General features: G+C 42.6%; 1 protein-coding gene across 1 annotated transcript in view; it reads left to right on the top strand.

Moving 5' to 3' along the window:
- Window positions 1–2973: 2973 nt before the first annotated feature.
- The window catches only part of LOC124048188 (wings apart-like protein homolog), a 52753-nt gene continuing 41862 nt past the window's right edge, over window positions 2974–13864 (top strand). The window contains exons 1-2 of the mRNA XM_046368711.1: window positions 2974–3265; window positions 4662–5155. Coding sequence (XP_046224667.1) covers window positions 4684–5155 — 472 coding nt within the window. The 5' untranslated portion in view covers window positions 2974–3265; window positions 4662–4683. The remainder of the gene's footprint in view (window positions 3266–4661; window positions 5156–13864) is intronic.

Raw genomic sequence — 13864 nt, 5'->3', positions numbered from 1 at the left:
TTCATGTCAGCATGACAAAACGTTGAGGTAAGGGGAATTGATGTGTTTTGGAGGTGAAAGTAAAAATGGTTATCAGCACATCACGCCAGGGTAAGCCTACAGAAACACAGACCTTATTTTAAGTCTTTCATAAATCCCCTATGGGAAAAATGAATGGGGGAAAAACAATTGGAACTATTTCCCTGTTTGACTGCTAGGTTTTATGCGTATTATGACACCTCCACTGTGGGGCTGTATACCACATCAGGAAGAACGCCGCCATCTAGGGGTCTTGGACTATGGTCTTCCCTATTTTGAGCACATTTGTGCATATCACGTTATTCAAGATGGTCACCGCCTTTCAACGTGTGTCGCATTATGGGGATAAAAATTGTCTGACTTGCATGATGACTGCATGAACTTTACAGAAATGATGTGATCAAAGATCATCAAGTTTTGACTGCAGTCGACTCCAAGTTTCTGCAGTTGCTCTTCACCAACTTCCGCCTGCAGCCTTGCTTGCATTGTCGGAGGCTCTATTGTTAATCAGTCGTCAGGGAGTTTTTGTTTGACCCAATTGAATGTCACCAAAGACATGACTGAAACAGGAACCTACGTAATTCATACGGTTAAAAGCCTATATACAAATGAATGTAATATTTGAGTCTCTCTCCCAGGAGTTGATTGTACAATGAACACATGTATGATTTCAGTTCATGAGTGTGTGATATGCAGGTTAGAGACATTTTTAATTAGACATTATAAAGAACAACTTGTATGAACAATGGCAATATTGCCATGTTGACCTAAGCCTTGCTGTTGGAAAACCACATTAGTGTCCAACTTTCGCCTGTCGCAGATGCACCTCCTCCGACTTTCATCTACAGTCGTTTGCTTTCACCTTACCACTCAAACAATCCCAGTGGCTTTCATTTTACACTGAGCAAAAATACAAACGCAACATGTAAGCATGAGCTGAAATAAAAGATTCCAGAAATGTTTAATTTGCACAAAAATATATTTTCTGTCAAATTTTGTGCACAAATGTGTTTACATCCCTGTTTGTGATCTTTTCTCCTTTGCCAAGAGAATCCATCCACCTGACAGGTGTGACATATCAAGAAGCTGAATAAACAGCATGATCATTACATAGGTGCATCTTGTGCTGGGGCCAATAAAAGGCACTCGAAAATTAGAAGTTTTGTCACACAACACAATGCCACAGATTTATAAAGCCATTTTTACATCAGCCGATGTCACAAAGTGCTATACAGAAACACAGTCTAAAACCCCAAACAGAAAGCAATGCAGATGTAGAAGCACTCTGTCATTTTGTTCTGTGAGCTTGTGTGGCCTACCACTTCGCAGCTGAGCTGTTGTTGCTCCTAGACGTTTATACTTTACAATAACAGCACTTACAGATATCTCAAGTTTCGAGGGAGAGCTCTGACAACACCAGAGCTGTTGTCAGAGAATTGAATGTTAATTTCTCTACCATGTTGTATTAGAGAATTTGGCAGTATGTCCAAACCAGCCTCACAACTGCAGACCACATGTGTGGCATTGTGTGGGTGAGCAGTTTGCGGATGTCAACATTTTGAACAGAGTGCCCCATGGTGGTGGTGGGGTTAGGGTATGGGCAGGCATTATGGACAATGAACACAATTGCATTTTATTGGTGGCAATTTGAATGCACAAAAATACCATGATGAGATCGTGAGGCCCATTGTGAGGCCATTTTTTTAAAGGTATCTGTGACCAACTGAGGTATATCTGTTTATTTTTTATATTTTTTATTTCACCTTTATTTAACCAGGTAGGCTAGTTGAGAACAAGTTCTCATTTACAATTGCAACTGGCCAATATATAGCATAGCAGTGTGAACAGACAGCAACACAGAGTTACACATGGAGTAAACAATAAACAAGTCAATAACACAGATTTGTATTTATTTTTAAAGAGTCTATATACATTGTGTGCAAAAGGCATGAGGAGGTAGGCGAATAATTACAATTTAGCAGATTAACATTGGAGTGATAAATGATCAGATGGTCATGTGCAGGTAGAGATACCGTTGTGCAAAAGAGCAGAAAAGTAAATAAATAAAAACAGTATGGGGATGAGGTAGGTAAATTGGGTGGGCTATTTACCGATGGACTATGTACAGCTGCAGCGATCTGTTAGCTGCTCAGATAGCAGATGTTTAAAGTTGGTGAGGGAGATAAAAGTCTCCAACTTCAACGATTTTTGCAATTCGTTCCAGTCACAGGCAGCAGAGAACTGGAAGGAAATGCGGCCAAATGAGGTGTTGGCTTTAGGGATGATCAGTGAGATACACCTGCTGGAGCGCGTGCTATGGGTGGGTGTTGCCATCGTGACCAGTGAACTGAGATAAGGCGGAGCTTTACCTAGCATGGACTTGTAGATGACCTGGAGCCAGTGGGTCTGGCGACAAATATGTAGCGATGGCCAGCCGACTAAAGCATACAGGTCGCAGTGATGGGTGGCATAAGGTGCTTTAGTAACAAAGCGGATGGCACTGTGATAAACTGCATCCAGACTGTATTCCCAGTCATGTGAAATCCATAGATTTGGGCCTAATTTATTTATTTCAAGGTCTTCAACTTTTGTTTTTCTTGGCTAGTTGTTCCTTTGGGATATTGGCCAGCACCTAGTCAGATGTACAATATAAATGCAATTTTATTGATGGATTTATTATTCATTTCAGCACACAATTTGCCTTCAGTTTGCACATTTATTTACATTCCAGGAGCTTCAACCACTGAATGAGCGATATATGAACGGCTTCGACACCCCCCAAAGAGGACGCTTCTCACCCACAGTCCAATGAAATGCGAAGGTGTTTGGTCTTGTCGGCTTTTGAACCAATCACAACGAAGAATACTGCTTCGCAGCGCTAGTTCACTGTCACATCCAAATATGTAGCTTCCTGATTGGACCACAGTGTACTAGCGGCTAGGTGACAGTGCGGTTGGAAGCGAAAGGGAGGGGGAACTCGAATGCAAGCCATCGGTGTAACACAAGAGGAGACAATTGAGTTTGAGATAGCTTCAAAAAGGGAATATATCAGACGTAAAACCAACATTATCAAAATAACTTTGTTACACAAAAAAAACACAGGACTTTGTGTAGTTGTTGACTGTCCTCTAGCTTTCATTACTACAGGCAATTTAGCCTTGTTTATATTGTAAGGGAGGCCCAATCTGCTGCGGGAAGCGGACGCCTTCGGAGTGTTGTTGAGTGGTTCGGTCTTTTCGCGCACCTAGTAAGTGAGACTGTTGTATGGTTGTATTCACTTACGTTTGATGAAATTTAAAGTGATTTTCAAACTACTTTAAACCTTCAAATCAATGTGAAAAGTGGATGTTCGTCAATCATGTTTCGTCTGATACTAACCTGATAGCTAACTAGCCAAGTAGCTATTTCGTTACTATACTTAGCTAGCTAAATTGTTTTTTCCTCACTTTCTAGCCACAACGATAATGTGATGACTAAATTATGTTAGTGTTAGCCACCTATTATATTAATGAACAACGCACAGGACGTTTAACTTTTTGCAGATGGCGTTGGCGTTATTTAGCTAACGGTAGCTAGCCAGCGCACTCTCACACGACGTTAATGGCTAAGTTGGTTAGCTAGCTAACGTTGCAACTAGCTAGCTCGCCATATGGGTCTGTTTTGGTATCAACACTAAATTAATACTACAACTCCCTAGGTCAATATCATGATATTATCGAGGCTAGTTAGATAACGTTAACGTTGCTTCTATGTACTGCTGCTAGACACCCTATATTTTCTTCAATAACGTCAGCTGATTGATTTAGCTAGCTAACTGTATAGTGGCTAAGCTAATTGTGGTGTATTGTTGCTAACGTTAGCTAGTTGTACACACATTGCGTTAGCCACATCCAGAGCAGTTGATGCTGCATTAAAGTGCTAATCGGAACGAGGAAACTGCTACTTGTTAACTGGTTGTAGTCATACACGTGCTGCGTTAAACGATTCAGAAAGTCGGACATTTCCGAGTTTTCTAGTTCCGGTTAGTATGCTAACGCGGCAGTAGTCTCAGTTTACTCAAGCTGATAATAAAGATCCCACTAACGCAAGGGTTCCCTAACTTTTACTGCACAACTACATATTTAAACTAGAAAATGCAGCATACCTCACTTGGAAACATTTGATTCCCTAGTTAAAGCTGTGTGTTATTATTCACACAATTTTTGGTCCCGCAGGCTGTCTCAACACAATGACATGAAGTGTAAGGGGTCCTTAGTTGACACCAAGGTTGTATTCTATGCCTATTTGAAGCTGAATGAGACAATTGGAAGCTGGGGATGATTAGGTGGACAGATTGGGAATTTAGCCAGGACACTGGGGTTAACACCCCTACTCCTACCATAAGTGCCATGGGCACTTTAGTGACCACAGGCAGGACACCTGTTTAACGTCCCGTCTGAAAGAGGGCACCCTACACAGGGCAATGTCCCCAATCACTGCCTTGGAGCATGAGGATATTTGTTTTAGACGAGAGGAAAGAGTGCTCCCTTCTAGCCCTCCATTACAGTAAAAGTACATTTCAACCACAATATTGTTATTGCGTTGATGAGAAATGGCCTATGATGACAGCAACTAATGCATTTTATATTTTGTGTCCGTCCCAGAGAATATGAAACAGATGCCACAATGACATCGAGATTTGGTAAAACCTACAGCCGTAAGGGCGGCGATGGATCATCATCATCCAAGTTTGATGAGGTCCTGTCCAACAAGAGAGCAACGCTCAGCACCAAATGGGGCGAGACGACATACAAGGCCAAGGTGAGCTCCAAGCGCCCGGGCCATTGGAGTGAGGTGGCAGAGCAGCCCAAGAGGCCCAAAATCTCAGATGAGATCTCTGAGGACCCCTTTGGCTTTGACAGCGATGATGAGTCCAAGACGGTCACCTCTCGCTTCCCACACGCCAAGGCCTCCCCAGCCAAGCCGGCGTCAGCAGAGCCACCTCAGGCAGGGAGGCCAGGCTTCTGCCTGGAGTCCAGGAGCAGCCAGCAGAGCAGCCTTGTTCCCAGTAAAGCTACCTCTAGCATGGGTAGTGACAGAAGCCAATTGAGGGTCACAGAGGACACAGCCAGGTTCTTCAACACCACCACCACAACAGGTAGGAGGAGCCTCGTGTTGCAAAGTAGGACTACTAATCCAATGTAGAATCAAATCTTGGTCCAGAAGACCTTTGCTTCCAGGGGGTGTAAGGGATAAATTGCTTGCAATGTGGCGGACTCATTTTTTAAGATCAAATGTTGTGTGCAGAGTCAGCCAACTTCGGTTATAATTATTGAAACGGTTATTTCCTGTCATTGATTTCAAGTACATTTATTTTTAAGGTAGTTATAGGACTGAGTACCAAATATTTTGATGGTCTTTAGTGATCCAATATTAGTAATCCAATATAGTAAAAGATTTGTAAAGAATAAATTAGTTGTGCTAGTGAGTCTACAAAAGGAAAATGCTAAATTAATTTAGGGTGCACTTGCAATTCGTCTTGTTAATTTCAGACCATATGATGTCATCCAGCCATTTGATTTAGACAGCAGATTGGTAGCTGACCTTAGGATTCAGACAAGTAGTCATTTAAATTGAACAGCAATTTAACTCTACAATCATCGTTGTAAGCTTTTGACTTTGGGAAAACTTTGATAGCCCAAATCTTGGAACAGAAAAACATCTAATCTGGCAGTGTGTTTTTGGAGCAGGCTTCAACAGGCTGCCAGGAGTGAGTTTAGCTTACCCTCTGGACTGGAATAATGGGCACCAACTGTCAGCCTAGCAGGTGGCTCTTGTGGATTACACCCAAAGCACTCACTGGGGAGAAGCAAACCCATCAAAATTTACAGTCTGCATTATGTTGATGCTCTTCTCTAATACGAAACCGGTCCACTTGACGGGTACAGCCTCGTTTTAGGAGGCCATCTCCTCTATGGCAGGTGGTTCTGATTGTATTCCGCATTGCCAAGCAGACACGCTGAATGTTATTTACTGCCAGAGGCAGCAACTTATTGCTCTAGTTATGGGCCCGTTTCAATGCAATGCTGCCTGCTGTTGTGTGCCCTTGTCCACTGCAAAAACACTATCACATCATTTGTCACTCCTCCATATGGCTGTATGCCCTCTGTGACTCTGTCATTCAAATCAGTGGCCCTGGAAGTTGTCTAGGCTTTGAGTCACTTAGAGAATGGGCTTGTTTGACACATTTCTGTAGGCATTGAAGTTGCAGGCTCAGGTATGGAACAATAGCCACAAGCATATCCTTTGTCATGCAAGTTAGCGCTAGTCACATGATGAGTAAAAGTTCTGTCAGTCTGAAAACTGAACTGAAAGTATTACTCATTGGCACATTTAGCAACAGCACTGCCACATTCCTACACAAACCCAGGATATCCTCCCAAGGCCCAGTGTTCACTTGTCCAGCTATAGAAACTCTACTTGTTTGTCTTGCGGAGAAATCAATATGAGCAGATCCGGGGTTAAAGGAAACTTTTCACAGCTGGGACTTGCGGTCAGACTGATGTTAATACTTATTGAACCTCGTTTAAGGATTCATCAAGCAAAGCATTCCGGCCCTTTTTTTATGTGGCTAATTATTGAAAAGCTTAGTTGGATCTGGAAAACTTTAACTCAGAGGTGCTCAGTCTTTAGCGACAATGGCGTGATTGTCTTTGCATTCAGAGTGTGTCCAGACAGCGATCGCTCAAGTACCAACTGCATAATAAACCAGGCCTGTTAAGGCTCTGATTGAAATCTAATCAGGCATTTTCTCAGTCCGATTATTTTTTTTAGTGCAAAAGATTCAAAAAAACAAAAAACATTCCCATTAAAAAAATATTTAGATTTACAGAGGTGGAAGGGTAATTCAAAACAACCTGTTCATCAAATGTCTTGGCATGCTCAGCAAAAACCACACCACCCTGAATTAATGACAAAACCCAAGTTATTTTGAAGTAAAGTGTAGATGTAGGATGTCTACTTACTATCTTTCTTGTGATAGGATATTTCTCATTGATAAGCCAAGCTCAGTTAAAGGGGTAATTGGGATTTTGGCAATGCCATTTATCTACTTCCCCAGAGTCAGATTAACTCGTGGATAATTGTGCTAGGACTAAGAAGTTGCTAACTAGCGCAATTGCTAACTAGCATTAGCGCAATGGCTGGAATTAATTGTATTAACACTAGTTAGCATTGGCTCGTGAAACTACCTCTAACTTTCTTCATACTGGACACTGTGGTATCCACATTTCCATCTAAATCTGGGGAAGTAGATATATGGCCTCATTGCCAAAGTATCTCTTTTCTGGATTTTTTTTTGTTAGACAGCTTTTCAATTTTGTTTGCATGTGGTGCACATATGTAATGTCGTATGCAATTTTTGAGGACTACCTTTGCCTCATGGGTGCTACTTTCAGAACTACTGGCTAAAAAGTATACAGAAGTGCAGGAGAATGAATCTCTTCAATTCCCTTGGTTGAAGAACTTTGAATTCTATGGACATTTTGGACTGAGGTGTCAGCTCTTGCCAGTGATGAACCGTCTATCTTCTGTGACTGATTTTGGGATTCCGAGCCTTGGAAGGATTAGTTTGGAACTTGTCAAAAATTATCCTAGGGAGGAGACTAAGGCAAGGATCATCGGCCAGATTCAGCCGCGGGCCACCAGTTGGGGAACCTTGTCCTAAGGTATATTCTGTGCACTATTACCCTAGTCATATAGCCTAGCGAGCCTAAACATTCCTTAGGGAGGGGTATATACCAGAATCTGAATGCAAGTGGTATGTAGCAACCTATTGGAACTCAACTGCCAGTATAGTTGTTTAGCAAGCCATTATTGTCCCACCCAGTAGGTTTTAAAATGCACGTAAATAATTACAAGAGCCAGTGTAGTCAATGTCCACACTGTCATCACGTGTAGGCTAACCCAGTCTCCTGATGTTGTGGTGACTTAGACCAACAGAGTTGGAGACATTTTCTGACCCAGCATTTTTTCAGCGTTGTGCCAAAAGTTTTAGCAGGGTGTGCTGGTCCTCTCACAGCCCTAGCACTTAGTTAACACTCTCTCATACATGGTTGAAACCACCTTCCAATGTAATAATGGCACCCATGTCGTAGTGTGGCAGGCGTCAAGATGGCTTGAATTTATCTGCTGTATGCTACAACTGTCAGAGACATTAACTGCTGAATGCTTGAAACAGCAATATATAACTTTTGGGCAACTTGACCAAATTCACAAAAAAAATGAGTTATCGATCGGTCATTCTCATTGGTAGGAAGTTTAAAAAGCGGTAGATCTGTTCTACAGTGCATTAGGAAAGTATTCACATTTTGTTACAGCCGTATTCTCAAATGGATTAAATAATTTTCTTATCAATCTACACACAATAACCCATAATGATTACGCAAAAACAGGTTTTTAGACCTTTTTCTGAATGTATAAAAAAAAAACGGATACCTTATTTACATAACTATTCAGAGACTCGTAATTGAGCTCAGTTGCATCCTGTTTTCATTGATCATCCTTGATGTTTTTACAACTTGATTGAAGTTCACCTGTGGTAAATTCAATAGATTGGACATGCTTTGGAAAGGCCAGCCTGGTTATATAAGGTCCCACAGTTGACAGTGCATGTCAGAGCAAAAACCAAGTCATGAGGTCGAAGGAATTGTGTGTAGATCTCCGAGACAGGATTGTGTCAAGGCACTGATCTGAGGAGGGTACCAAAACCTTTCTGCAGCATTGAAGGTCCCCAAATACACAGTGGCCTCCAATTTTTAAATGGAAGAAGTTTGGAACCACCGAGACTTTTACCTTGAGCTGGCTGCCTGGCCAAACTGAGCAATCAGGGGAGAAGGGAAGGGCCTTGGTCGGGGAGGTGACCAAGAACCCGATGGTCACTCTGACAGAGCTCCAGAGTTTCTCTGTGGAGATGCAAGGACCTTCCAGAAACACAACCATCTGTGCAGCATTCCACCAACCAGGCCTTTATGGTAGAGTGGCCAGACAGAAGCCACTCCTTAGTAAAAGGCACATGTCAGCCCTGCTTGGAGTTTGCCAAAAGGCACCCAAATCCAATAAAATCACATGCACATGGTTAGCAGATGTTATTGCGAGTTTAGCAAAATGTTTGTGCTTCTAGTTCCGACAGTGTAGTAATATTTAACTTCTTGCGTCGAGCAATCCCGTATCCGGGAGCGTAATCATAGCCTCAAGCTCATTACCATAACGCAACGTTAACTATTCATGAAAATCGCAAATGAAAGAAATATATTCACTCACAAGCTTAGCCTTTTGTTAACAACACTGTCATCTCAGATTTTCAAAATATGCTTTTCAACCATAGCTACACAAGCAATTGTGTAAGAATATTGATAGCTAGCATAGCATTAAGCCTAGCATTCAGCAGGCAACATTTTCACAAAAACAAGAAAAGCATTCAAATAAAATCATTTACCTTTGAAGAACTTCGGATGTTTTCAATGAGGAGACTCTCAGTTAGATAGCAAATGTTCAGTTTTTCCAAAAATATTATTTGTGTAGGAGAAATCGCTCTGTTTTGTTCATGTTTGGCTAAGAAAAAAATTCAGTCATTACAACGCCGGACTTTTTTCAAAATTAACTCCATAATATCGATAAACATGGCAAATGTAGTTTAGAATCAATCCTCAAGGTGTTTTTCACATATCTATTCGATGATACATCATTCGTGGCAGTTGGGTTTCTCCTCTGAAGCAAATGGAAAAATGCATGCAGCTGGAGATTACGCAATAATTTCGACGGAGGACACCAAGCGGGCACCTGGTAAATGTAGTCTCTTATGGTCAATCTTCCAATGATATACCTACAAATACGTCACAATGCTGCAGACACCTTGGGGAAACGACAGAAAGTGCAGGCTCATTCCTGGCGCATTCACAGCCATATAAGGAGACATTGGAACACAGCGCTTTCAAAATCTGGGGCATTTCCTGTTTGAAATTTCATCTTGGTTTCGCCTGTAGCATCAGTTCTGCGGCACTCACAGATAACATCTTTGCAGTTTTGGAAACGTCAGTGTTTTCTTTCCAAAGCTGTCAATTATATGCATAGTCGAGCATCTTTTCGTGACAAAATATCTTGTTTAAAACGGGGACGTTTTTTAATCCAAAAATTAAGAGCGCCCCCTATATCAAAGAAGTTAACAAGTAATCTAACAATTCCACAACAACTACCTAATACACACAAATCTAAGTAAAGGGGTGGAGTAAGTATGTGTACATCTATAAATTCCCAATCTGGCCCTCAAACCATCAGTCTCCTAATAATCCCCAGTTTACAGTTGGCTCATTCATCCCCCTCCTCTCCCCTGTAACTATTCCCCAGGTCGTTGCTGCAAATGAGAACGTGTTCTCAGTCAACTTACCTGGTAAAATAACGGATAAATAAAAATATGTAAATAAATGGATAAGCGATGACCGAGCAACATAGGCAAGATGTAATAGATGTTATAAAGTACAATATATACATATGAGTAATGTAGGATATGTAAACATTATTAAAGTGGCATTATGAAAGTGACAAGTGATCCATTTTTTAAAGTGGCCAATGATTTCAAGTCTGTATGAAGGCAGCAGCCGCTCTGTGTTAGTGGCTGTGTAACAGTCAGATGGCCTTGAGATAGAAGCTGTTTTTCAGTCTCTGTGTCCCAACTTTGATGCACATGTACAGACTTCTCCTTCTGGTGGGGTGAACAGATGGTGGCTTGGGTGGTTATTTTCCTTGATGATCTTTTTGGCCTTCCTGTGACATCGGGTGCTGTCGGTGTCATGGAGGGCAGGTAGATTTCCCCAAATGATGCTTTGTGCATACCGCACCACCCTCTGGAGAGCTTTGCGGTTGTGGGCGGTGCAGTTGCCGTACAAGGCGGTGATACAGATCAACAGGATGCTCTCAGTTGTGCATCTGTGGAAGTTTGTGAGGGTTTTAGGTGACAAGCCAAATTTCTTCAGCCTCCTGAGGTTGAAGAGGTGATGTTGCGCCTTCACCACACTATCTGTGTGGGTGGACCATTTCAGTTTGTCCTTGATGTGTACACCAAGGAACTTAACTTTCCACCTTCTCCTGTGCTGTCGATGTGGATAGGGGGGTGCTGCCTCTGCGGTTTCCTGAAGTCTAAGATCATCTAATTTGTTTTGTTGATGTTGAGTGAGGTTGTTTTCCTGACATCACACTCCGAGTGCCCTCACCTCCTCCCTGTAGTCTGTCTCGTTGTTGATAATCAAGCCCACTACTGTTGTCGTCTGCAAACATGATGTTTGAGTTGGAGGCGTTCATGACCACACAGTCATGGGTGAACAGGGAGTACTTGTCGGGCCCCAGTGTTGAGGATCGGCGAAGTGGAGATGTTGTTTTCTGCCTTCACCACCTGGGGGTTGCCCATCAGGAAGTCCAGGACCCAATTGCGCAGGGCGGGGTTGAGACACAGGGCCTCAAGCTTAGTGATTGCTGAGCTGTTGTCAATGAACAGTATTATTAGATAGGTATTCCTCTTGTCCAGATGAGATAGGGCAGTATGATGGTGATTGCATCATCTGTCGACATATTGGGGCGGTATGCAAATTGACGTGGGTCTAGGGTGGCAGGTAAGGTGGAGGTGATATGATCCTTAGTCTCACAAAACACTTCATGACATAAGTGGGTGCTATGGGGCGATGGTCATTTAGTTCAGTTACCTTTGCCTTCATGGGTACAGGAACAATGGTGGCCATCTTGAAGCATGTGGGGACAGCAGACTGGGATAGAGACAGATTGAATATGTCCATAAACACACCAGCCAGCTGGTCTGCACATGCTCTTAGGATGTGGCTAGGGATGCCGTCTGGGATGGCAGCCTTGCGAGGGTTAACACGTTTAAGTGTCTTACTCACGTCAGAGAATGAGAGCCCACTCCTTGGTAGCGGACCGCGTCGGGGACACTGTATTTTCCTCAAAGCGGGCAACGATGTTTAGTTTGTCTGGAAGTGTCATGTTGGTGTCATTGATGCGGCTGCTTTTCTATTTGTAGTCGTATTTGCCTGTAGACACTGCCACATACGTCTCTGGTCTGAGCCATTGAATTGCGACTCCACTTTGTCCTGATACGGATATTTTTCTTGTTTGATTGCCTTGTGGAGGGAGTAACTACAGTGTTTGTATTCCAACATATTCCCAGTCCTCTTTCCATGGCTAAATGCGGTGGTTTGTGTGTTCGGTTTTGCGCAAATGCCGTCATCTATCCACTGTTTCTGGATAGGGGTGGTTTTAATAGTCACAGTGGGTACAACATCTCCAATGCACTTCCTTATAAGCTCACTCAGAGTCTAAATAGATATTATTCTCTGCCCGGAACTTTTCCCAGTCCGTGTGATCAAAACAACATTGAAGCGTGGATTCCGATTGGTCCCACCAGCGTAGAGTAGTTCTCATCACCGGTACATCCTGTTTGAGTGTCTGCCTATAGGACTGGAGGAGCCAAATGGAGTCGGGGTCAGAATTGCTGATGGGCGGGCGGGATAGGATCTTGTATGCATCGCGGAAGTTATTGTAGCAGTGATCGTCTATTGCCCGCAAGAGTGCTACAATCAATATGCTGATAGATTTTAGGTGGCCTTGTTCTCACGTCTGCTTTGTTAAATCCCTAGCTCTAATAAATGTTGCCTTCCAGTTTGCATGGTGTCCAGTGAAGTTCCTTGAGGGCCGTCGTGGTATCGGCATGAGTGGGGATATATACGGCTGTGACAATAACCGACGAGAATTCTCTTGGGAGATATGGGTGGCTTTTGATTGTGAGGAAGTCTAGGTCATGTGAACAAAAGCTCTTGAGTTTCTGTATGTTACGATTACACCATGAGTTGTTAATCATGAAGCATACACCCCCGCCCTTCTTACCAGACCATGAGAAACAAGATTCTCTGGTCTGATGACACTAAGATTGAACTCTTGGCCTGAATTCCAAGCATCACGTCTGGAGGACACCTAGCACCATCCCTATGGTGGTGGCAGCATCGTGCTGTGGGGATGTTTTTCAGCGGCAGGGATTGGGGGAGAGTAGTGAGGATCGAGGGAAAGATGAACGGAGCAAAGTACAGAGACATCCTTGATGAAAACCTGCTCTAGAGTGGTTCCAACAGGACAACGACCCTAAGCACACAGGCAAGAAGCAGGAGTGGCTTCAGGACGTCACTGAATGTCCTAGAGTGGTCCGGACTTGAACCCGATCGAACATCTCTGGAGAGACCTGAAAATAGCTGTGCAGCGATGCTCCCCATCCAACTTGACAGAGCTTTAGAGGATCTAACAAAAAGAATGGGTGAAATTCCCGCTTGTAGCGTCGTAATCGCTGCCAAATGTGCTTCAACAAAGTACTGAGGGTCAACAAAGGGTCTGCATACTTATGTATATGTCATTAATTTATTTTTAACTCATTTGTGTTTTTGCTTTTCCTTCATGGGGGTATTGTGTGTAGGTATTTCTTTTAAACAATTTTAGGTTAAGGCTGTAACGTAACAAAATGTGGAAAAAGTCTAGGGGTCTGAATACTTTCTGAATGCACTGTATGTGTGCTATATTTATTCTTCCCTTATGTTTAGTTTTTGCGTCTTTTACTTTCGTTTTTGTACACCACCTTCAAACATCTGAATTATATTTATTTTTAAATAATACAAATATATATTTCACAGCGTTTTAGATGGTACAATGGTTCTAAATACTTGTTTTGTGTCACAAACTGAAATTAGTCTTATTATTAGAATTTTAGTAACCAGGAAATGCCGGAGCGATTTCGGCAAAAAATGCTAATACACTGTGT

Source organism: Oncorhynchus gorbuscha, linkage group LG11 (assembly GCF_021184085.1).
Source record: "Oncorhynchus gorbuscha isolate QuinsamMale2020 ecotype Even-year linkage group LG11, OgorEven_v1.0, whole genome shotgun sequence".
NCBI lineage: Eukaryota > Metazoa > Chordata > Actinopteri > Salmoniformes > Salmonidae > Oncorhynchus > Oncorhynchus gorbuscha.
Note: the sequence above shows the minus strand (reverse complement) of the source record. Positions and strands in the feature narration are given on the sequence as shown.